The 25,924-nt window shown below is 36.8% G+C and overlaps 1 protein-coding gene across 4 annotated transcripts in view; it reads left to right on the forward strand.

The window, feature by feature from the left end:
- The window catches only part of STAM2 (signal transducing adaptor molecule 2), a 50,078-nt gene that overhangs the window by 10,253 nt on the left and 13,901 nt on the right, over positions 1–25,924 (forward strand). For 2 of the 4 annotated variants that reach the window (XM_060626564.2, XM_060626565.2), the window contains exons 2-8: positions 11,093–11,177; positions 12,539–12,614; positions 12,733–12,831; positions 13,758–13,904; positions 16,060–16,129; positions 16,722–16,908; positions 25,139–25,233. In XM_060626564.2, the coding sequence (XP_060482547.1) occupies positions 11,093–11,177; positions 12,539–12,614; positions 12,733–12,831; positions 13,758–13,904; positions 16,060–16,129; positions 16,722–16,908; positions 25,139–25,233 (759 nt within the window). Of the gene's footprint in view, positions 1–6,503; positions 6,616–6,640; positions 6,750–11,092; positions 11,178–12,538; positions 12,615–12,732; positions 12,832–13,757; positions 13,905–16,059; positions 16,130–16,721; positions 16,909–25,138; positions 25,234–25,924 lie in introns of those variants that run through there. The other 2 variants (XM_060626566.2, XM_060626567.3) reach the window with 2 other exon arrangements.

The raw sequence follows: 25,924 nt of genomic DNA on the forward strand, positions 1-25,924 counted from the left end.
TCAAGAGGCAGTTTGTTTAATATTTACACTAGAGAGGATACTCTGAGCTAGACTTCCCAAATTGAAATCCCTGTTTTACTACTTAGTAGTTGTGTGATCTTGTGTTACTTTTCTGTGTATGTTTCCTCATCTACAATATGGGGAATCCTTACTTTGTTGGATTGAAGTGTAACTGGTTTAGTATATGTAAAATGTTTTGAAGTTGTTACTTCTTAATTAAATTACCAGGGCGCTTAGGTGGCTCAGTGGGTTAAGCGGCCAACTTCAGCTCAGGTCATGATCTCACAGGCTGTGGGCTTGAGCCCTACGTGAGGTTCTATGCTGACAGCTTACAGCATGGAGCCTGCTTCTGATTCTCTTTCTCTCTCTCTCTCTCTCTCTCTCTCTCTCTCTCTCTCCCCCTCCCCTGCTTGTTCTCTGTCTCTCTTTCTCTCTCAAAAATAATAAACATTAAAAAAAATTATTACCTATCATTCAGCACTCAGAGTGGTAAGTAGGTTTTCATTTTAGAAGATAATGAACAGTGTATGTTTTTCAATGTTTATGTATTTTGAGAGAGAGCGAGTGAGCATGTTCACTCACATGCAAGTGGGGGAAGGGTAGAGAGAGGGATGGAGAGGGAGAGAGAATCCCCAGCAGGCTTCATGCTGTCAGAACAGAGCCTAATGTGGAGCCTGATGTCAGGCTCTATCTCAGGAACCATGAGATCATGACCTGAGCTGATACCACGAGTGGGATGCTTAACTGACGGAGTCACTCCCCATGAACAGTGTATTTTAAGGTAAAATTTATATTACTGCTTTCCCCAGAGTAAACTGAAGATTTACAGCAATGAAATATACCCAAACAAATCAAGACATTAAATGAGGAGTAAATGAGAAAATGTATGTTAAACCCAAGTATTATAGAATGCTAAGTATGGGTGTTATTGAAGTCAGAGAAAGAGGTGAAATATTTATAAACGTCAGGTTGAGGCTTTGGACATTTAAATATTTTTAGTCTAAATTTACACAAAAATTGTATGGTCTGGAAACTTAATAACAAGTATATATTGTTATTTTAATCATTAAACATGTATGATTTATTTTATTTTTTAAAGTTTATTTACTTATTTTGAGAGAGAGAGAGTGCGAGCAGAGGAGAAGGGGCGGGGGGGGGGGGGGGGGAGAGAATCCCAAGTAGCCTCTCAGCACAGAGCCTGACTCAGGGCTCAACCTCACAAACCATTAGATCATGACCTGAGCTGAGATGGAGTCGGATGCTTAACTGAGCCACCCAGGTGCCCCATGATTTGTTTACAAACTAGAAAGAATTGGCTCTACTATATTTTCAGTAATTATTTAGTTCATAATGAATTGGTCCAAAGAAAGAACATGTTTATATCTTTAGTAAAAGCTGTCAGCTGTGGTTTCCTGTTACAAACCAAAAATGAATTCTATTCATTTACTTTCCATTTTCCAGTTTATTTTTGCTATTGAAAAAAGTTTTTTCCAGTTTTCTCCTATTCTCCTACTACAATTTTAAGGTATAAAAATAATTAGTCTTTTTCTTACTAATACATAAAAAACAAATTTTGTCTACCTTCTAAGCATTGCTTTAGTTATGTCCCAAGATACTGATATGTCATATCCTATTTATAACAAGTTTTTGTATTGCTTTGTTACAGTCTTAATTATTTATATGTCTCATTGTTAATTTCCATCTGGTTGGGTATTACATTTGGTCTAATAAAAAAGCATTGCATTTAGAGAATATATTATGTATATTGTCCTAGATTATTTCTAGGTTTTGATAGTTCATGCACATTTGAGGAAAGATTTAAACTTGGCTTTCTTTAATGTACAGGTAGGCCTCACTTTACATAGTTCCAATATGCATGAATCTAGTTATCATGTTTTAGTTAAGTAACATCAAACACCAACAATAAGCCTTGTAATACTCTGAGCGTAGAACCTAGCCAAGGCTACATAGATTTTAACTGTACGACTATGAACTAATAATGGGTGTTTTAAACTACTAATTTGCAGTAATTGGTTACATAGCAAGTTTTAAAAAATCAATATATGGAGACTGTTCAGTTAAAAAAATTTTTTTTATTCTTCAAATTTGATAACTGCTATTGATTTTTCTTCACATTCACTGTTTCTGTGGTCTCCATTCTGCTTTTAAGCCCATCTGGTGAATTTTTTGGTTGATATTGTACCTTTTAGTTCTACAAATTCAATTTTATAGTTTCCTTTTCCCTGCTGAGCACTCACCAGCCTTTGGTTTAAGTTCTTGGTAACACCTGCTTTAAAGTACTTTTTTCTTTTGCTATTTCTGATATTTCAGTTATGTTATTATCTCTTTTTATTGATTACTTTTATCTTGATTATGGGATACTTTCTCGTATACTGGTAATTTTTTATATTATGCTGTTCACTATGATTATTCTTTGCAAGGAGGTTAGGTTATGTTGTCTTCCTTTAAAGAGTCTTGAGTTTTTTCTGTCAGGTAATTATGTTATTAGAGGATCGTTTTGGTTTTCTTTGTGTGACAGGTCTGTTTTGATATTGAATTAAATTATAGGGGGCCTTTATTCTCTTTTGGTGTTTCAGTTGAATGCCTGAAATGTTCTCTGTACTCTAGTTGGGTGGAGTATTAGTCTGCTTGGGCTGCCATAACAAATTACCTTGGACTAGGTGAATTGAACAACAAATTTATTTTCTCACAGTTCTGGAAATTGGGAAGTCCAAGAGCAAGGTCCCAGCAGGGTTGGTGTCTGGTGAGGTGTCTCTGCCCTTGGGTTGCAGATGGCTACCTTTTCATTGTGTGCTTGCATGACCTCTTCTTGGCGCATGTATGGAGAGAGAGAGAGAGAGATAGTGAGCTCTGTGTTGTCTTCTTATTAGGATACTAATCCTATTGGATCAAGATCCCATCCTTATGACCTCATTTAACCTTTAGAGGTTTATTCTCCAAATACAGCAACACTGTGGGTTAGGGCTTCAATATCTGAATTTTGTGGGAACACAAACAAGAACTGCAAAGACTCCCTGCACTGCACAGCCTTTCAGCCCCATAGTTGGTGATCTCTGCTAGACTTCTTAGAGACTCAAGTAGCCTAGCCCTTGACCGAGGACCCATGGTAAGTCCCTGTGCTCAGAAATTTGGTCTGTTGCTCTACTTGGGCTAGTTCTCCTTGTGTTGGGACAGGAAAGTGTTCCCAGGCAAAAACTAGGGACATTATGGGGCTTACTTCACATTTCCCTTCCCTCAAAAGATCTCAGACCTGCACTGCCTGTTATTCATTTCCTGAACACAATTGCATTATATATTGTGGCCTGTTTTGTTCTTGTTTTTGGTAGAATAGCAAATCTGATAGCGGACACTCTGCCATGGTTGGAGGCAGACCAGTCATGAGTTTTTATTTGCAAACATAGTAGGAGGAACCTTATAAATCTCTTTTGAGCATTTTTCTTTTATATAGTTAAATTTTAAAAATTACTGGTAGAGCCTATTTCATTAAAAGTTTTCTGGGTAGACTTGAATTCTTTTTAAAGTTTTATGCTAAACACAATGAACTGTGTAGAGGGGGTGCCTTTTTGTTCTTTATAGGTATTGATGGACGGAATATGATATTGCTGGAATCTTTCTGAAATATTTCAGGATATTTGAGGCTTTCTATATACAATAATCAAAACCTGGTGATGAAACATTATGACTTACACCCACCAAACCCTGGAAATTTAGAATTTAGGCCGCAGGAGGGCTTTTTAAACTCTCTCCCACTCTATGCATTTGACACAGGATAATGTGAAGTATGCCCCCAACACTGGGCAAAGTGACAGTGCTATAAAAGAATGGTTCCTTAATTATAATATTTAAAATTTTTTTCCAGGAGTTTAAAATGCTAAGTACATAATTTGACTGTTACTTAGTTCACTTGAAAAATGAAATCCTTTTTGGCAGACCATTATAAAGTCTTCAGATTTTATACTTTTTTAAAAGAGTGAGCCCTGTATTTGTAGACCATAAACTATGCTGGATAGAGTATTCAAATCAGGATTTTTCCATTTTCTATAAAAATTAAATAAAATAAAAAATACTGTTTAGATATACTTAAAATTGTTGGAATGGTTTTTGGTAGGTATTAAATAGATTTCACATTTAATTGTGTATCACAGGACTGAAATTGAAAAAATAATCATTAAAAGTCGAGTAATCAATAATGGGTAGGTTATTAGATGGTCTCAAATCAGATTCAACTCTTTGTATGCATATGTGTACTGACAAAATTTGGTAAATGATGATGCTTGGCTTCTCATATCAAAGAGGAAATGATAGATTCTTAGATGTTAGAACTACTGACAAATAATTAGTAAAAATATTTTTCTATCCCTGCTTCTTTCCATGTACCAAATGAAATTCCAGAGAGACTAAAGATTTACCTATTAACGAGAAATAATACATATATGAAAGAGAATATAGCTGAATGTCGAATCATCAGGTAGTTCTAAACACTGTATCAAATGACAGTATGAAAAGGAGTGTTAGATCTGTACAGCAAAAACAAAACCCTGTCATAAGCAAAGAGAAGGATGAGCATGAGACTGGCAAGTCATGTATAATAAATGTGATTTGCTTTCCAGACTCCATTGAAGTCACCTGTATATCACAGCACAGGAAGCCCTTTGCCTCCTTCTTGAGACAGTCCCTTCCCTACTTACCTTGGGTTTTGGTTAAGACTCCCAAAAAGGTATTGTCATTCCTCTTTAGTAAACAAGCAGAGAACTGGAACCTCATAAGCCCACTAGTGCTATTGCCTTTTATTGCCACATGGTGTTGCTAGTGAAGTTTGATCCTGTATAGCCCCTTTGGAGGTTTGCTCAGCAAACTAGCTGGCCAGAAGCTCTTGCTAGTCCAAAACTTTGTGCACACTTTAGAAAGACCACATTGGGCATCATTGTACCCACAGTAATAGGATATGGAGGAGCAACCAGCATCATTCAATTTATTTATCAAACCAGAATTTACTGAGTAGCTACTGTGTGCTTCAGACTGTTCCATCCACTAGAAATAATAGTGAACAAAACAAAAATTCCTGCCATCATGGAGCTTACCTTCATTATTGGGGTTGAGGAGAGGAAGAGAGGTCGGGTGGAGACATATGAAAGACAAAGTATGCTGAAGGGCCTCTGTGTGAAATCCTGACCACTGTTAATTATCTTATATTTCTTCTATGTGGGGCATCAGTATGAGTGATACAAGTGAGTATAAGAGAGGCTGAGTACGTGGTGGATTTAAAATCACGGTGTATTGGGACGCCTGGGGGGGTTCAGTCCGGTGAGCATCCAACTCTTGATTTTGGCTCAGGTCATGATCTCATGTTTTGTGAGATCAAGCCCCACATTGGGCTCCACACTTGGGTTTCTTTCTCTTCCTCTCTCTCTTCCCCTCCCCACTCATGAGCCCATGTGCACATGCTCTCTCTTTCAAAATAAATACATAAACTTAAAAAAATAGTAAAAAACAATGCACTTAAGGCAGAGAAAGCATTTTAAAAAAATCAATGTGTTGATTGTATAGGTATTTTGTGGCCACTCTGTATATATGGTACATCACACTGTTACTTAAAAATATTGTTATAGGTGTATAATTATGAACATAGGTGTTTATATAAGTAGAAATGCAAGTTAGCAAATAATACATTTAATATGATCACAAGTATTAGTGAGGAATACTTTTTCTCTACCTCTGAGGTTTCCTTCCTGAGAAGGGAATTCCGTTAGTGTTCACCCTGAGTCTGCTCTGGCTCCCTTAGTCATTTCAACCTTGATGTAATGACTTATCTGATTGGTAAATTTGAGACTAGTTGGCCCAGTGGATGCACTTCATTGATGTGTCAGAGCTAGCGAGTCTTTCCACAGCCATCGAGTGATTTCTCATCTCCTCCATGGAATAAGTTGTGCAGAGGCTTATCCTGCAGGGAGCAGTCTGTGCCTGTTTAGTGCTAAGACATGCTCTCCTCTGAGGTTCACAATTAGCAAGCCCATTTATCTAATAAACCTACAGCTTCTTTTAGTAATAGCAATGATATTTTATTCTTTGTTTCTCAACTTGTTCATAACTTTGGCAGGGAAGGACGTATCAGCTTTTGGGTGCTCTTTTTGGAGGCACCTCATACATACGATTCTATTTTATTTAGTTTACATATATTTTTATTTTTCCGTATTCATGTAGAAAAATGTCTGGAAAGATAAGCATCATGGTTTCAAAAGAGGTTGGTAGAAGTTTTTTTTCTTGTCTGTACTTTTGAATTCACCGAATTCATTAGATGTGGGAAAGAAAAAAAAAAGGAAGAAAACATTTAAAAATTTAAAAAATGTATGCAATAAAATAGAATGAAATGAAGAAAGTAAACTACAAAAAATGTTTTAAAAAGTTAAAATAGTAAAAAAAATAAATAAAAATTTAAAAAACTCCAGAAAATAAAAATAAATTTTTCTCTTTCTGTATCCAAGAATAAGAAAAGAACAAAGACAAGAAATGAATAGATGGACCCGTGAACAGAATGAAATCCGAATGAAATTACATCTAGTTTCCCCTGGAAGTCAACTGTGAAGCACTAAGCAGGTGGAGAGACTTGTGGTGGTCCTCTAGGGCCTGAGCTTGGTTGGCGCAGTTGGATGGGGCTTGGCGTAACAGCTGTTCTCCACTAGATGGTGCTGCTTAGCTTACTGAGGTGGATTGGTGTGGTGCACGTGCAGGTGTGTGTGCCTGCTTGGGAGAGGTGAAAATGGTATCACCCAGCTTCCCAGTCTCTGGTACCAGAATAATTGCGCTCAGCAATTGTGACCAGCAGTCAAGCACCCCTCCTTTGTCTTCAGCTTCCATTCACTCCCCACATCTATGCTGTCTGCTTCCAAGCTGTCAGCCTGGCAGCAGCACCTCCCTCCTGAATTATATCTCATATGGGGCTGTTTCCAAACCCCTTACTTCTGAGAGCCCTGTGGTTTGGACTGACTCCAGCACTCTGGGGAGGGTCTTGCCAAGCAGTGGTTGGGTCCTGGCTCGCCCCTGGGAATGTTTGTGCGGTCACTGTTGCAGAGGTTCCGAGATTGCGGCTGGGTGCCTGCTTGCCCCAGAAAAAGTTTGTGCGATTGCCCGGCAGCAGAGGTTCGGAGATTATGGCAAAACAACACACAGCCGGCACCAGATTTCACCACACCCTTGCGTCTTTGTTCCAATATGAGCACATGTGGCTGTTCTCCAGGTAGGGTCCACTGGGACCTTTTCCTGTGAGGAGGCCATATGGCCTCTACCAAATGCCCTCCTAGCAGAGGAACCACTTCTCCTTGTGTGGCCCACGGACCCCTCAGATCTCACTGCCTGCTCCTGGGAATTTGCCCTTCCCACCAGGGCACTGCTAGATACTGAGCTACAGAATTTCTGACTCTGCTGTCACCTGTTTATAGAGTCCTAATGGAATTGAAGCCTCTTTCTCCCTTTCTTGTTCAGTCCCGTGTGGGTGTTTCCACTCTTTCTCTTTCTCTCCACTTACTTCTGGGGAGAGTGCTTCTCCTGCACTCTCCCCTGCTTTCTCTGTCCCCTCTCCGCAAAAACAGCTCCCTACCCCCTGTGGCTTTTCTCTCCTCCATTTCACCTCTCTGAGCTCTGTATCTGCCGAGTTCTATGGCTCAAGTTATGCAGATCGTTGTGTTCATCCTCAGATCAATTTTCTAGGTGTGCAAAATGGTTTGGTGCTGATCTAGCTGCATTTCAGGGATGAGAGAAGCCGGGAACTTCCATGCTGCTCTGCCATCTTGGCCCCCTGAATTTATTAGATATGAAATAAAAAAATTGTTAAGGGGCGTCTGGGTGGCTGAGTCAGTTGAGTGTCCAAGTCTTGATTTCAGCTCAGATCACGAGCCGCAGGGTGGGGGATTGAGCACTGCGTTGGGCTCCATGCTGAGTGGAGCCTCCTTAAGATTCTATTTCTCTCTCTCTCTCTCTCTCTCTCTCTCTCTCTCTCTCTCTCTCTCTCTTCTTCCCCTTCCCTGACTTGTGCTTGTACTCTCTCTCTAAAAAAGAAAAGAAAAGAAGTGGTTAAATATTTTAAACCTCTAAAATATACAGCCTGGTCTGACTTCCCATGTAGAAGAATTAGTCATCTTTGTATAAGGACAAAAGCTGGACGCGAATAGTTTCCATGTCATAGCCTAGTGTTTGAGTCTAGAACTTATACTAGGCAAAAATCTATTACGTTTCTTAAATCTCTGGCTTGTCATTACACTTGTCACAACAATTGCTTTCCATTCATTATAATAGTGTGAAGCAGTTTGCATGGTTTTTAAAAGTGAGTTCTGGCATTTAACTGAGGTTAACTAGATTCTGTATTTTTCTCTCCTACTTGTAAAGTATAGCTGTTTGCTAAGCCTGTTTATTTTTTGGCTTTTATTATTCCTTTTAAAAAAGGAACAGCTCTAGAATTCTACCATCCTTCCTGCTTATCACCGTGATAAGTCCATATGAATATAATACTCAGGTTTGACCATATTCGAAATTATGTGTTTATTAAAAAGAGATTAGATTTAAAATATTGCTAAAGTCATAATTTTTATATCCTTATCCCTCTATATTAGCAGAAAAGAAGTATCTCCTGATTTTGAAATTTTGTAAAAGTCAATCAAGTAAAAATGCAACATAATTCAGTGATTATATTCTTATCATGCTTTTTAACAATTCACTTTTTAATTGTTATTTTGATTATGAAATACTTCAGACCACAAAAACATGCTGAGAATAAAATAATCTCTAGATATTTCATGTACAACTTAATAAATAAAATTTTATAAATACAAGTAAGCCTCTGTGTACCCAGTTTTTTTTTTTTTTTTTTTTTTTTTTAATTTTTTTTTTTCAACATTTTTTATTTATTTTTGGGACAGAGAGAGACAGAGCATGAACGGGGGAGGGGCAGAGAGAGAGGGAGACACAGAATCGGAAACAGGCTCCAGGCTCCGAGCCATCAGCCCAGAGCCTGACGCGGGGCTCGAACTCACGGACCGCGAGATCGTGACCTGGCTGAAGTCGGACGCTTAACCGACTGCGCCACCCAGGCGCCCCTCTGTGTACCCAGTTTTGATCCCTCATCCTAGTCTGCTAGGATGAGGGATAGTTTGGTATTTATCATTCTTATGTGTATGCTATAAATATTTTTACTACCTATGTATGTATCACTAAAGACGATAGTGTATTTTTTAATGTTTTACAACCTCATATGAAACACTCATATATTGCTAGTGAGAATGTAAAATGGAACAACTGCTTTGGAAAACTTTTGCCATTTCCTAAAAAAGTTAAATACAGAATTTTTTTTACCATACAACGCAGCACTTTTCTTAGGTACATACCAAAGAGAGACGTATAAACCACACAAAACTTGCACAGAGATGTTCATAGTAGCATTGCACTACTCATAGCCAAAAAGTTAAAAAAAAAAAATAAAACCAAACAATGACCAAATATTCAACTGGTGAATGGATAAATACAATGAGGTAGATCTACAAATGGAATATTATTCAGTCATAAAAATAACTGAAGTACTGATGCATACTTCAGCATAGATGAACTTGAAAACGTTCTACTAAATGAAAGAAGCTAGTCACAAAAGACCATGTATGATTTTATTTATATGAGAAATACAGATTAGGCAAATTTATAGAGATATGAAGTAGACTAGTGGTTATCTAGGGTGGGGATTATGGGGGGAGATTGGGCTGTGACTGCCAATGGGTATGGATTTCTTTTTAGGGTGGTGAAATGTTCTAGAATTAGATAATAGTGATAGTTGCACAACTCTGAATACACTAAAAAAATCAAATGGTACACGTTAAATTGGGTGAGTTGTATTGTGATGTGAACTGTATCTCAGTAAAACTGTTTAGAAAGTTTATGTGGATGTCATATATTCTGCCATTAGCTTTTTAAACTCAGTATAAACCAAATCATTATATTTTGGGATTTATACATTTTTTGAACATTTAGTTATATATAACTCAATTTTCATATTCTGTTGTATGAATTTACTGTTATTTTATTAATCATTTTCCTTTTTTGCCCTTTAAAAACAATGCTTTTGTTGGGTACCCAGGTAGCTCAGTTGGTTAAGTTTCTAACTTTGGCTCTGGTCATGATCTCATGAACCATGAGATGAGCCCCATGTTGGGGGCTCCATGCTGTGAGCGCTGAACCTGCTTGGAATTCTCTTCCTCTCTCTCTGCCCTTCCTCTGTGCCCTCTGTCTTTCTTTCTCTCTCAAAAATAAGCTTTAAAAAAATCCTATCAAATTCTAATTTGAAAGAAAGCCTTAAAAATATATGTCATCATATAAGAAAATGCGGATTACTGTTCACTATTTGCAAAAGCAATGGTTTTTAAAAAATTTTTTTTCAATGTTTATTTTTGAGAGAAAGAGAGGGTGAGTGGGTAAGGGGCAGAGAGGGAGGAAGACACAGAATCCGAAGCAGGCTCCAGGCTCTAGGCTCTGAGCTGTCAGCACAGAGCCTGACGCAGGGCTCCAACTCACAAACCATGAGATGATGACCTGAGCTGAAGTTGGATGCTTAACTGGACACTTAACCGACTAAGCCACCCAGGAGCCCCAAAGCGTTGTTGTTGTTGTTGTTGTTGTTTTTAATGTTTGTTTATTTTTGAGAGAGCGTGAGAGAGAGGGAGACAGAGAATCCAAAGCGGGCTCTGTGCTGACAGCACATCTTGTGAACCGTGAGATCATGACCTGAGCCAAAATCAAGAATCAGACGTTTAACTGACTGAGCCATCCAGGCGCCCCTAGAATTTTATAGAATTACTGCTGATTTGTAACTTATTTAGTATTATTTCACTGTTTAGAAGAAATTTTATTGGTGTACCTTAGAACATTTAATTCATATAGCTATACAATTTAAAGTTGAAAATACTTTATCTTCTGAAATTTTTCTGTAGTTCTTTTATATTTGGCAAAAGAAAAGGTTTTAACTACTGTGCCTTTTTTGGTATTTTATTGTTAATTGAGACATGTCCTAATTTTCGTGTGTGCTGATATTTTATAGAAAAAGCCACAAATGAGTACAACACTACAGAAGATTGGAGTCTTATTATGGACATATGTGACAAAGTTGGGAGCACTCCTAACGGGTAAGATGCCCAGTCATGCATGGTGAATGTCTAGGAGCTTAATTACCTGTCTCTTTGCCTGATACAACTTTGAGAGGAAAATGGGATTTTACTGTTTACTTTTGGGGGACAAAAGTAAAGAGATCCTGGTGGCCAGATTTATGGGACTAACCTTATCATGAAAGAACAAATGGAAAAGAGTTCAACTGAAAACCTGAGACATATTAAAATATGTAATTAGGGCTTTTACACAATAGGAACACGTGTTAACAATGAAAGTTGTTTAGGGAATTCCCCTGTGACTTAGACATGTATGGGAGCCTTTTAATAAAGTAGATAAATATAATAATATAATAGGTAATATACTGAAAAAGCTCTTTGATAATGAATAGATGAAAATAATAATATGAAAAAGTGAATATAAAAAAGAGTGCTTTTGGGAGAGAATGCAATAAGTAAGCTGAACTGATCTAAACTTTAGAAGTTTAGCAGACTGATGAAAGTATTTGTTTTAACATTACAACTTTTCAAAGTACCTTCATACATGTTTATACTGAAAACTTTGAAGACTATGTCTCGGTAATTTTTTTTATAAGAATTTGTTGTCTGAACACTAAATCTGTCTTGAATAAATAAGGTAATTTATATGACATAGTTTTTTTGTGTTGATCTTTTGGAAATGATTTGGCTCTTGATTGGGTAATGTACAACATTTACAGCAAGCTCCTTTTTTTTTTTTTTTTTTTTTTTTTTTTTTTGAGTTCTGCAGTTCTATGAACGAAAGATTGTGTAGAATCATTTACAGATTTAATCCTTTATGAAATGAAGTTTGCAGGATGTTATTTATTTACTCATTTACTTAATGTTATTTTGAGAGAGAGAGAGAGAGAGCCTGTGCGCACGTGTATGCAAGCAAGCAGGGGAGGACAGTGCTAAATCACTGGAAGGCATTGGTAAATATTAAGGTACAGGAAAGTGGCCAGTGGAAAATATTTTTTGGGGGGGACAAAGTTTTTATTTAAATTCCAGTTATTTAATACACAGTGTAATACTAGTTTATGGTGTACAATTTAGGAAATATTTTTTTAATGTTTGAGAGAGAGAGCACATGCACACATGGGGGAGGGGCAGAGAAAAAGGAGTGAGAATCCCAAACATGCTCCAGGGAGCTGTTAGCATGGAGTCTGACATGGGGCTTGATCTCACAAACCGTGAGATTATGACCTGGGCTGAAATCCAAAGAGTCAGAAGTTTGACTGAGCCACCCAGGTGCCCTTGCAGGATTTTATTTTTAAATTTAAAGTTATTTGGTATGCCTTATATTTTTAATGTTTAAGTTGAAATTCTGAATAAATCCTTAACCTTCTTCATTTTTTTCTTAGAGCAAAAGATTGCCTAAAAGCCATAATGAAAAGGGTAAATCATAAGGTTCCTCATGTTGCTCTGCAGGCGTTAACTGTAAGTAAAAGTCATGTTATTTATTATTTGACCCAAATTTTAAATGTGTATTTATTTCAGTAAGTTAAATAAGATAATATCTCAACATTTGTATATTGATTTTTATTTTAATTAATAGCTTCTTGGGGCTTGTGTGGCAAACTGTGGAAAGATATTTCATTTAGAAGTATGTTCCCGTGATTTTGCAACAGAAGTACGTGCTGTGATAAAAAATAAGGTAAATTTTAAAAAGAGAAGAATTTAAATCATTAAAAAGTGCATATACTGTATGTCATTTTAACTATATAGCGTTAATAAAATTGTTATAAATGAAATAATTTTTAGATAAGTTTGAGATGAAATAAACTTCCTTTTCTAAAACTTGATGTTTTCATTTGAAGCACCAAAACCTGTTTTTCTTCCCAAAACATATATACTAGTGATAATAGCTCTTCTTTATTGAGAGTTAGTAAGCAGTCACTGCTCTAAGAATTTTACATATACTATCTTGTTTAATGTTCTTAATAGCTTTTAGAAGTTAGATTCTCTTGTCATTCCTTTTTTATCAATACAGAAACTGAGCCTTAGGGAGAAGATGAGTAACTTGTCCTAGGTCATGTGACTAGTAAGTAGCACAGCTGAGGTTCAGATCTAGGTTTCTGTACCTTCAAAGTCCAAACTACCACTATTCTGTCCAGATTCACATTAGAGATAACAAGCAAAGGGGGCCTTTACTTTAGAGCAGGGCCGGGACGGGGGGCGGGGGTGTCTTCACAATAGGGTTGTTATTGATTTCCTTGGGATAGAAACTCTGAAGCACCATTCTCTTGCTATTAGTAAAATTCCAGAATTTTAGTTTGGTTGATATAAAAAGCTTAGTCTAATGTTGAGCATATTAAGAAAACAAGAAATAACCTCTGAATATAAAAAATCTGTTGTCATTATAGTAAGAGTTAGAAATTGATGTTTAAAAGGGTAATTTTACAAGAAATAACTCTATCTTAAAGCAAAAATAGGCATTTACCAAGTACTTATGTAGGCTGAGGATTGCTGGACTTTCGTTGATGTTTAATTTTGGTGGTAATTCTCTTTGTTAAATGTTTCAAGTTCTTTAACCATTACTTAACCATAGTTTTATTTCTTTCTTTGCATTGCCCTTAAAAGGCTCATCCTAAAGTGTGTGAAAAACTGAAATCTTTAATGGTGGAGTGGTCAGAAGAATTTCAGAAGGATCCTCAGTTTAGTCTAATATCTGCAACTATTAAATCTATGAAAGAAGAAGGAATTACTTTTCCTCCAGCAGGTTCTCAGGTAAGAGATTCACTTACACCCATGGTTGATCTTATACTATTTTGAAGGTACGTATCATATAAAGGCTGGACAAAGTCTGTCTTAATCATCATTTCCCACCTCCACTCTCCGGGTGCCTATCTGAAATAGCGCCTTATATTAGTAGATGTTCTAATTGTTGAGTGAATTTCTTTTTTTGTTTTAAGTTTATTATTTTGAGAGAGAGGGAAAGAGAGAATCCCAAGCAGGCTTATCACTGTCAGTACAGAGCTCAGTGTGGGGTCAAACTCATAAACCGTGAGATCATGACCTGATCCGAAACTATGACCCGACTGCTTAACAGACTGAGCCATCTAGGCGCCCCTCTTGAGTGAATGTCTTATACTTATCAGAACTTTGAAAAGTGAATCAGCCGTAAATAATCTGTTTAATGCTACTCTAAGCTACTCTAAGTCTAGAGTCATACAAAAGGCATATATGTATGAGGGAGCCCTTATGTTTAAGAAATTTATAGTAAAGTTGGATTGTTATAGGCAGGTGAAAAATAACTAAATTATAAGTGACACATATGGATGAGGGATGGGTAGGATGGGTAACAAAGACAGGATGCCAGGAGAGAAAGGCAACTACAGACTGGGATGGTAAAGAGGTAGAATTTTTAGACTGGAATGCATTTCAGTATGTACACAGGAGAGGAGATCCTACTGGGGGAAGAATGATACAAACAAGTTTATGGAATTGAGAAAGCTCAACACCAATTTTTTGAAGAGTGAATATGCCTGCAGGGAATGGTTTACAAATAGATAAGGGGAACTATAAGACTAGAAATTTATTTGAGGAGATGGGAAGATAGCTTTAGTAGGACAGGGGTGAAGGTCAGCATAATAAGCCACAGAGTGGGCTGTCTAAGTGTGGGAGAAAAACACTATCTTAAGTTTTGCTTCAGTGCCTCTTTCCTTCCAGTTAATATTGGGATATGGACTAGGGAAAGAAACTAAGAGAAGTACTGTATATTTTATTTTACTTTAGACTGTAGACTACACAGTCAAAAAGAATCTTTATAGCTGAGCAGAACTAAGGGTTCAAGGGAGAATTTGGGGACAAAAACCTTATAAGTAATAAAAGCAAGCATTTTTCTGCTTTGTCCTTTCTGCATGTCATTAAAAACCTGTGTGTGTGTTTTTTTAAATATGAAACTTATTGTCAAATTGGTTTCCATACAACACCCAGTGCTCATCCCAACAGGTGCCCTCCTCAATGCCCATCACCCACTTTCCCCTCCCTCCCACCCCCATCAACCCTCAGTTTGTTCTCAGTCTTTAGGAGAGTCTCTTATGGTAAAAACCTGTGTTTAACGAACTGGTTGATGGTTCAGGATCCTGGACATCTCTGTCTTCCATGGCTTTAACGTTGTTTTTAATTTTATTTTTTATTTTTGAAAATTGTTTTTGTGAGACAGAGGCAGCCTAAGCAGGGAAAAGGCAGAGAGAGAGAGAGAGAGAGAGAGAGAGAGAGAGAGAATTCAAAGCAGGCTCCAGGCTCTGAGCTGTCAGCACAGAGCCCAGCGTGGGGCTCGAACTCATGAACCGTGAGATGATGACCTGAGCTGAAGTCAGAAGCTCAACTGAGTGAGCCACACAGGCACCCCTGTCTTCCATGCCTTTAAATTTAAGCACGAACCTCCTAATTCTGATGTGCCTGAGGTGCCACCATGATTCAAGTACAATGGTACTAAAAGAGCTTAATAAGTATTCCTAGAACCGCACCTATTGTCTCCATCCACCCTCTTCTTTTCAGTAATTATTATGGCTTCTTGCTGCCTCTCCTAGACTTCAGTGTCCCTCACTGAATAAAATACCTTGGACAGTTGAGGTTAGGAAAGTCCAATTGGGAAAGATTTGTGTTTAAGTATTTTCTGTATGCCATGATCTGTGTCATATACTAAGATTTATGCAAAATGTAAGCCAGTTTGTGCCTTGTGAGTTTATTATGTTTTCTTGAAAACCATGGTATTTTATTTTAGTATTTGAAAACTGCTACTTTAAATTTTTACAAAGAACTTCACTTTTAGAAGAAACTCTTGTCAGCTTTTTAAAAATTAACATGTGCGAATAATTATAGAGCTTGTGTTTTCTTTGAAACAGTAGTTGTGTTCATTTTACTCATACATTTACAGACTGTCTCAGCTGCTGCCAAGAATGGTTCATCATCGAACAAAAACAAAGAAGATGAAGACATAGCTAAAGGTAAATGCTCAAGCGTGTATAATTTAATATTGCTTAAAACATCCTTGCCAGAACAATTTATTTAAATAAAAATTATAATCAAACTGGGTATGCTTTTACAATTTTGCCTCATATCTAGTAGGGTCTGAAAAGTAAGGAAAACAATTAACATGATACAAGAATGATTTAATTCATAATCATTGTCAATAATACGTATTTAATGTCTTACCTTTGGAGAGATTTCATTTCACCTTTTCTTTAATGCCAAAGTTATGAGTCAAGCACAGAAATATGTTCACGGCTTGTCCTATATGGAAAGCTACCCATATTATAATGTCACAATCTGTTTGCTATAAAAATAATAGCTGCTGTATATGACAGACTGTGATAATAAGGAATGAGCAAAAACTTTATTTTAAAAAATGTCATGATTCTCTGCCCTGTCCTCCCACACTCCAAAAAAGTTAACTGTTTAGCATTTAATTGGACAAATAAAATACTCAACTTGATTTATTCTTATTAAGTATTACATTAAAAGTATTTCTTTTTGCTTTAAAAAAATCAGAATTAATTTTGGCTATCTTGTTTTTTGCATTTTAATTTTTCAAATTAGCTATTGAATTATCATTACAAGAGCAGAAGCAGCAGCACACAGAAACAAAATCCTTATATCCATCTGCAGAAATTCAGTTAAATAATAAAGTTGCAAGGAAAGTGAGAGCTTTATACGATTTTGAAGCTGTTGAGGACAATGAACTTACTTTTAAACACGGTGAAATTATTATTGTTTTGGATGACAGGTAAGTTTTCTATCTTTATTTCTGGAATATTTTGAAGTTATTAAGTATAATATTCTTAATTTAGAATATGGATATTAAGGTCTTTGACTTAGTATATTTAAATCATAATAGAGCCTTTTCATACCTTAATTTTTTTCTAAAATAAAATTTAATCAGGGATGCATGGATGGCTCAGTTGGTTAAGTGTCTGACTCTTGAGCTCAGCTCAGGTCATGATCTCATGCTTCGTGACATCAAGCCCTGTATCGGGCTCTGTGCTGACAGCGTAGAGCCTGCTTGGGATTCTCTCTCCCTCTCTGTCTGCTCCTGCCCTGCTTATGCTCCTTCTCTCTCTCTCAAAATAAATAAATTAAAAAATAAAAATAAATGTTAGTTAGACTCGGTAATGTGAGTTTGTTATTGTTTTGTTAAATTTGGTAGTATTCTCTGTATCTTGGATAAAAGATGTATTAAATAATGTTACTTATCACAATTGTGAAGCATAAATATTTGGTCCTCTGAATCCATTTGCACTGGGAGTTGTGTATATCAAAAAAACTGGTAAAAAAATTTAGGAAGAAATACAGCTATATTATCTTTGGTAAAAGCAACCAAAAGCTATGCTCAGGTCTTCTCTAATCAATTACTCTATCACTTAAAGTTGCAGTAAAGAATATATCTGTTGTACACCTAAGCTAATATAGTATTGTATGTCAACTACACTTCAACTTCTAAAAAAGGGTAGATCATGGGGCACCTGGGTGGCTCAGTTGGTTAAGCATCTGACTTCGCCTCAGGTCATGATCTCACGATTTGTAGGTTCAAGCCCCGCGTCAGGCTCTGTGCTGATAGTTCAGAGCCTGGAGCCTGCTTCATATTCTGTATCTCCTTCTTTCTCTGTTCCTCCTCCTCTTACTCTCTCTCTCTCTCTCTCTCTCTCTCTCAAAAATAAATAAACTTAAAATAAATAAATGTATGTAGGTAGGTAGGTAGGTAGGTCTGTCTCTATTGGGCCTAATTCTGTTTTTTACTTTGCCTTTAAAAGAAGTTGATGAGGGGCGCCTGGGTGGCTCAGTTGGTTGAGCGTCGGACTTAGGCTCGGGTCATGATCTCACGGTTCAGGAATTTGAGCCCCATGTTGGGCTCTGTGCTGTCAGCTCGGAGCCTGGAGCCTGCTTCGGGTTCTTTGTCTCCTTCTCTCTCTGCCCCTCCACCGCTTGTGCTCTGTCTCTCTCTGTCTTAAAAATAAATAAACGTAAAAAAAAATGTTGATGAAATTTAGTAAAAGGGTGGACATAATAGCTTATTACTGTGAACAGAGATTGCAGATGCATTTGGTATCCATTACAAATAACTTAGGATATTTAGTCTGGTGCATTTTTAAATGAGTATATACACAAAATAGTGTTACTTTGCTGCAGTAAATAGTTATTGAAAAAGTATTATGTACTAGGCTTTGTTTATATAAAAAATGAATGAGGATGCAGTTCTGTCTTATAAAATCTAAAGTAAGGGAGTTGAAATTTCTATACAGGTATTAGTATGGAATGCAGACTGTGAATGCCATAAAAGAGGCAATGTTGGGGTCCAGAAGAGACCAGATTTGTACTGGATGCAAGCATCTGGGAAAGAAGGCTTAAGCTGAGAGTTCATTTCAGGTGAACTTTGGTTTTGATGGGATAGGAAAAATTTTGCAAGAAATTGAGAGTAGGAAAAGGAAGGTCTCTTAGGTGATCAAGAAAATAATCTTTTTTTTTTAAGAATTTTTTTTTTTTTTTTAAGTCATTGAGAATGGAACACATGACTCCTGAATGAGAGTAAATAAATATTGGTGCTCCTGGGTGGCTCAGTCGGTTGAGCATCAGACTTTGGCTCAGGTCATGATTTCGCGGTTCGTGGGTTCGAGCCCTGCATCAGGCTCTGTGCTGACAGCTCAGAACTTGGAGCCTGCTTCAGGTTCTGTGTCTCCCTGTCTCTCCGCCCCTCCCCTGCTCACGCTCTGTCTCTTTTTCTCTCAAAAATAAATAAACGGGCATGTGGGTGGCTCAGTCGGTTAAGCATCCAACTTTGTCTCAAGTCATGACCTCACAGTTTGTGAGTTTGAGCCCTGCGTCGGGATCTGTGCTGACAGCTCGGAGCCTGGAGCCTGTTTTGGATTCTGTGTCTCCCTCTCTCTCTGCTCCTTCTCTGCTCATTCTCTGTTTCCCTCTCTAAAGAAATATGTAAATAAACATTTAAAAAAAAGAAGACGACAACTAAGTAGTGTGGGCTCTGAACACTGACAGTCTGAAATGTCAGGCTTCTTAGTGTAGTTTTAGTTAGAATATTTACAAAGGAACTTAAGTTTATACTTTAAATACTGTTATGCAACTAGAAAATTAAAGACATTTATAAAATAAATGGAAAGAAAACTATAAAATGAGTAGTTTTTGCTCTAAGATTCAAATTTTGAGTATTTGATCTAGTGAGAAAATATTCGAAAATAAATTGCTACTTACAGGGTACTGATTAATGGCACAGATACTTTATCACTTATCTTCAGTAGGCTTCTACTACTCTGTGCTATAATAACTCAATTCTCTGACTTTTTCTTTTGTAATTGTCATGAATCCTTCATGCATACTGTATCCCTTGACATCATTTGGTGTTCACGTGGCATTATACTCCTATTATAGTCTACAGGCTTGCCATGAGTAAAGGGTTATGTTGCTGTGCTGCATGTGTCTTTTCACACATGTTTAATTAGGCACAAATACATTTAACAACTTAGACTCATAAAACTATTTTCAGTGGAGACTTAACACTATAAAAAAGAACTTTTTAATAACTTCTAAGAGACTCAACATGAATATGGTGGAATATGTAGGTTGATTACAGTCATTTGATTGGCTACCCCAATCTTAAAATTGCCATAGACCTCCTCATTAACACCTATAGGTTACATGTTATCATTCTGGATGATGGATTATCTTTGCAAAGGTTTTTAAGCTCAAATGCAAACTTGGGTATTAAAGTTAAATGGCAAAAAATATAAAAAATAAAAAAAAAGTTAAATGGCAGTCTTCAGTTGAAAGAAGTTCACCTAAATGATTCAGAATATGACCATTTTCATTGTTTTCATATTGCTGTGGAAATGAAAGCACAAAATTAAAATTTTCACATACAGAACTTGAAGTTGCTTGAGGCTACATCATTCTTGGATTTCAGCTTAAGAAACACTGAACTAATAGAAAAGGCACACATTTCTTATTAACAGAGTATACGAAAAAAGCTTTTCACTTTCTACATGTTTAGCTTTATCTCACCACTCCTTGCTGACTCTTTATGTATTATTTCAAATAATCAAGTAGAATTCTTGCATTTCCAAAAATGCCATATTGTGATTAAATCCTCTGCGGCATTGCACATTTGATTCTTTATTCCTGGAAACTCCTGTCGAAAGAGGCAGACACATTTAGAAAAGAAAAGGAGGGGCGCCTGGGTGGCGCAGTCGGTTAAGCGTCCGACTTCAGCCAGGTCACGATCTCGCGGTTCGTGAGTTCGAGCCCCGCGTCAGGCTCTGGGCTGATGGCTCGGAGCCTGGAGCCTGTTTCCGATTCTGTGTCTCCCTCTCTCTCTGCCCCTCCCCCGTTCATGCTCTGTCTCTCTCTGTCCCAAAAATAAATAAAAAAACGTAGAAAAGAAAAGGAACTTTACTTGCAAGGAAGATTTGCAAGGGAGTCCAGGCTTTAGAAGGATTGGTCCCCTAAATTAAAAAATACGTACATTAAGGAAACGATCCCCACAAGATCACTAAGATTTCCAGATTCACTACTTGTATGTTTCTGTTTTTTTCACATGATTATCATATCCATAAATAGAGCATCAGTTATTTTCAGCCATTGTCATTACAAAAGACAGTAAATAAGTTGTCTTAGTTGGGAAGTCAGTAGCTTAAAGGAGAGGCTCAGGCTTTCATTTTTTGAGACCTAAAATGAGCCAGGATAACTTTGTTTTTTGTTAGTGTGCAGTTTTCTGTTTCTTTGTATTTTTATTTTCTTGCTTAGTCATAATGGTAATAGAGAATGTCATTTTTATTTCCATAACCCTAATTTCCTTTTCTTCCTGGCACTGCCTGCTTAATCTTCAAAACCCATGTAGATTTTATATCTTCTTAGAAGCCTTTAAATCTTCTCTGCTGTTAGTTTCCGGTAGTTAGAAATAGTTTCTCTTTGCTGCTATACATCCCTGAACATAGTGGCATTTTTCATACTATACTGCAGTCACTGCTCTACATGTCTGTCCTGCTACATGAGTTGATTTTGAGAGGAAGGGAGAAGGAGAAAACAAATCCTACAAGGTAAAGCAAGGTAACATGTTCTTAACTGGTATGAGAGGGTTGAAAAATACTGCACTAGATTTTCGTTCTTGAGGGCAGAAACCCTATCTCCATTAGCTTTGTAACTTCATTGCTTAGTCTAATGTCACTTGTCCTCTCTTTGGTAGTCTTTTCTAAGTGTTAGCTGAATGATCAGTTCATTGACAGTGGAGTTTCTGTGTTTATCATTTTTCACTCAGCTGTGATTTATTTTTACTTAATATAAAAAGCTAAATATAAATGCTGTGTTTAATGATCAGTTTGTGTAAAATTACCGTGCTGAATTACCTTAATTTAGAAATTTAAAAATTGAACAGTATTTTGTATCATTAACATTCCAAAGAATCAACTCATTGTCAGTGGAGAGAATGTAGAGCTGGGTTAGGGCTAGGAAGGAGTCATCATGCTTTGACATGGCATTTGGTTGTTTTGTCTACTTTTATGTTTCATCAAGCCTGGGGAAGGCTACACATAAAATTATTGATAAGTTCAAATCTGTGTGTCCATTTCATAGGTTTGAAGTTTCTGGTTTTATATAAAAATTGCTCTGAGTTCAGCTGTCCTTTTTAACATGGAAGGTTTAATTTAAAAAAGCATGTGTGTAAGAGAGAATTTCTCATTCTAAATAGACAGCAGACATGATATATTACAATTGTCAATATATCAATTATTTTCTGGTTTTAAAAATTTGGATGATACATAGCTTGCATCTTCATGGTACTTTTTTTTTTTTTTAAGTTTATTTATTTATTTTGAGAGAGAGAGCACAAGCAGGGGAGGGGCAGAAAGGGGGAAATAGAGAATCTCAAGCAGGTTCCTGTCAGTGCGGAGCCCGACGTAGGGCTCGAACCCATGAACCGCGAGATCATAACCTGAGCCAAGATCAAGAGTTGGATGCCCAACTGTTTGAGCCACCCAGGAGTCCACTTTGTGGTACTTTTTAAGTCAAATTATGTTTCAGAATCGTACAAGTTAATTCATCCTGAAGTTTCATTTTTAAGAATGTCTGCTCAATAAGTTAAATTTTTGGAAAGGAGTGGACAAAATTACCCTTTCTGGATTCTATGATTGTCCATATAGAAAATCCAAGAGAATCAATGGACAAACCATTAAAATTGGTAAGAGTTCATGGTTGTCGGATACAAGCTCAACATACAGAAATCAGGGGGTGCTTTGATCACAGCTTTTAGAAAATAGAAAAAAATTGCCATTCTCAGTAGTAATAAAAAATATAGATGATCTAGGGATAAATAAACCTAATAAAGATATATAAGGACTTTATGTAGAAAGTTATAAAATTCTTTGAAAGATATAAAGAAATATATACATATAATATGTTTATATAAATGTAATGTTTTTATTTTATTTTTTATTTTTGAGAGAGACTGCATGAGTGGAGGAAGGGCGGAGAGAGTGAAGGAAACAGAATCTGAAGCAGGCTCCAGGCTCTGAGACTGACACGGGGCTCAAACTCACAGCCTGTGAGATTATGACCTGAGCCAAAGTCGGACGCTTAACCGACTGAGCCACTCTGGCACCCGTTTAGATAAATATAAATGGAGAGAGATACCATGTTCATGGTGAAGAAAACTTTAATGTTCTAAAGATGTCATTTTCCCCATATTAATGCATAAACTCAGTGCATTTCTAATTACTATTTTTTTAACTTAAAAAAATTTTTTTTAATATTTATTTATTTTTGAGAGACAGAGCATGAACAGAGAAGGGGCAGAGAAAGGGAGACACAGAATCCAAAGCAGGCTCCAACCTCTGAGCTGTCAGCACAGAGCCCGATGTGGGGCTCAAACCCATGAACTGAGCTGAAGTCGGATGCTCAACCAACTGGGCCACTCAGTTGCCCCTTAAGTTTTTTAATGTTTATTTTATTTTTGAGAGAGGGACAGACAGAATGTTAATGGGGGAGGGGCAGAGAGAGGGAGACATAGAATCTGAAGCAGGCTCCAGGCTCAGCTGTCAGCACAGAGCCCAACATGGGGCTCAAACTCACAAACCATGAGATATGACCTGAGCTGAAGTTGGTGCTTAACTGGCTAAGCCACCCAGGCACCCCAGTGCATTTTTAATTAAAATCCCAACAGGACTTTTTTTTTTTCCCCCCAGAGAACTTGAAAACATTTTAATTTTAACATTAATATGGAAATATGAAAGTATGCAAGACAGAGTACTTTCCCTGCCAAGTATCAAGGCATATTAACAAGCTGTAGTAAATAAATATATAGACTGTTCAACAGAATGAAATCCAGATCCATCTGCTCATGAACAGATAGCAGCCTGCTTAAGATAGAATATTATAAATCAGTAGAAAAAATGATGTACTATTCAATAAATTTTTGCTGAGATTAATAGCTCTTTATACAGTACAAATAAAACTTTGATTCAGCTTCACATAGTACATACAGTTTCATTCCAAATGATTAAAGACTTACACACAGGGGAGAGATAAAAAAGAAAAGCTAAAACTATTAAACATATAGGAAAACAGATTTAGAAGCTCAAGGATAGTGAAAGATTTAAGAAAACTATAAACCATAAGAGATTGCTAAATTTGATTACATGAAACGAAATACACCATGCGATAAAAGAAACCATAAATGTATGTTAAAAGACAAGTAACAGTTTGAGAGAAGGCATTTACATAATTCAGACAAACAGTTGCTATCCAGAATATATAAAGAACCCCTATAGATCCATAAAAACAAATAAATGGCCCAGTGGGAAAAGGAAAATGGACAGAAAACATGAATGAGCAGTTTACAGAAGAGGCAGTCTGAATGGCCAGCAACACATGCACATGCTCAGGAAGTGCAAATGAGCACAGCCATGAGATAGGATTTCTCTCCTGTCTGATAGCAAGTGTTGCTTGGACAGTTAACACGGGTGAGGGAAAAAGACATTCTTACATGTTGCTCAGGGAAGGAGGATGGTGCATGGCTACAACCACTTTTGAGAATATTTGGCAATATTTGGTAAAATGGAAAATGTTTGTATCCTTTGGCCCAGCAAGTCCATGTGTGTGAATAAGCCTAAAGAATTGTTGCTTGTGTGCACTAGAATCTAGAATGATCATCACTCCAGTCTTTATAATGGTAAAAGGCTGGAAACATTTAAGTGTCCATCATTATGGAGATCAGTAAATCAAATATACTGTGTTTGTATAATGAGTCTTTAAAAGGGATAAATAAGATATGAAAATAATAAAGTGAATTGTAGAAATCTATAATGGTTAATATACCTATAGACTTTGCTATAAGTATCTATAAACAAATAAAAAATACACTTACAGGAAGGCCACATACCAGCTTTATGGTAGTGGTTTGGCAGGTTAGATGTGGGATTGGGACTTGGGGTTGTTGATAAAGAGGATTCAGTGTTACCTATAATTTTTATTACTATTTTATTTAAAAAAAAATTTTTTTTTTAACGTTTATTTATTTTTGAGACAGAGAGAGACAGAGCATGAACGGGGGAGGGGCAGAGAGAGAGGGAGACACAGAATCGGAAGCAGGCTCCAGGCTCTGAGCCATCAGCCCAGAGCCCGACGCGGGGCTCGAACTCAGGGACCGAGAGATCGTGACCCGGGCCGAAGTCGGACGCTTAACCGACTGAGCCACCCAGGCGCCCCTATTACTATTTTAAAGCCCAGAATCCGATATGATCACTTGCTAATGGTTCTAAATTTTAATATAGGAATATGGATGTTTGCTTTATTTGTGCTTTTTTGTATCTTTTATTAAGTATAAGAACTGTTTAAATATAGTTGGATATGAGGTATTATTTTCAAAATAAGCTAAATTTAATTTTTATTTTAATTCTTCTTGCCATTAAGTACTAAAATGTAGAGGAACAAATGACATTTTTGTACTGTATTTTCAGTGATGCCAATTGGTGGAAAGGAGAAAATCACAGAGGAACAGGACTCTTCCCATCTAATTTTGTAACAACTAATTTAAACATAGAGTCTGAGGCAGGTAAGTTAAATTTTAAGGGTGAAGAGTAAATCTATTAAAATTTTTTACATTTGAAGTTTACGGTTTAGTTTGTTTGTTTTAAGTAATTTCTACACCAAACGTGGGGCTTGAACTGACAACCCTGAGATCAAGAGTCAGATGGTCTACCGACTAAGCCAGGCAGGTGCCCTGGTTCAATTTTGAATACAAAGTAGATTGGCATTTAACTCTTGTTTTAAATTATTTATAGACACTACAGTTTAGCTTACTTCTTAACAAGTTAAGGGGTTAATTTATCCCAGGTCATTTCCAAGAATTATTTTATTTTATTTTAAACCCTTTGAGAATTAATGTACATAGTTACATAGAAGGCATAAAACAATCTGTGATGACCATGTAAATATTTAAATCAGCATAATTATGGTTTAAGAGACAGTGTGTGTCAGTTCAGTGTAGAATATGGATTTTATTCATCACTGAACCATAGTACTGAAGGGAGTAGGTGGCATGGTGGGGGGCTTGTTGACAAGTGCCAAGTGTGATTACAAGGGTTAGGAGTACTCCTAAATTTTAGACTTTTCCTCACCTTGATTTGATCAGGGAACTTGGGACCTTGAATACAGCAGTATAATTAAGACTGTAGGTTCCTGCTTCAGATCTTCTGTCAACCATGCAGAGAAAGCTTCCATTTGTTACACAGGCAGGAAGGTGG

The sequence above is a fragment of the Panthera onca genome, chromosome C1, assembly GCF_046562875.1.
Source record: "Panthera onca isolate mPanOnc1 chromosome C1, mPanOnc1 haplotype 2, whole genome shotgun sequence".
Classification (NCBI taxonomy): Eukaryota; Metazoa; Chordata; class Mammalia; order Carnivora; family Felidae; genus Panthera; species Panthera onca.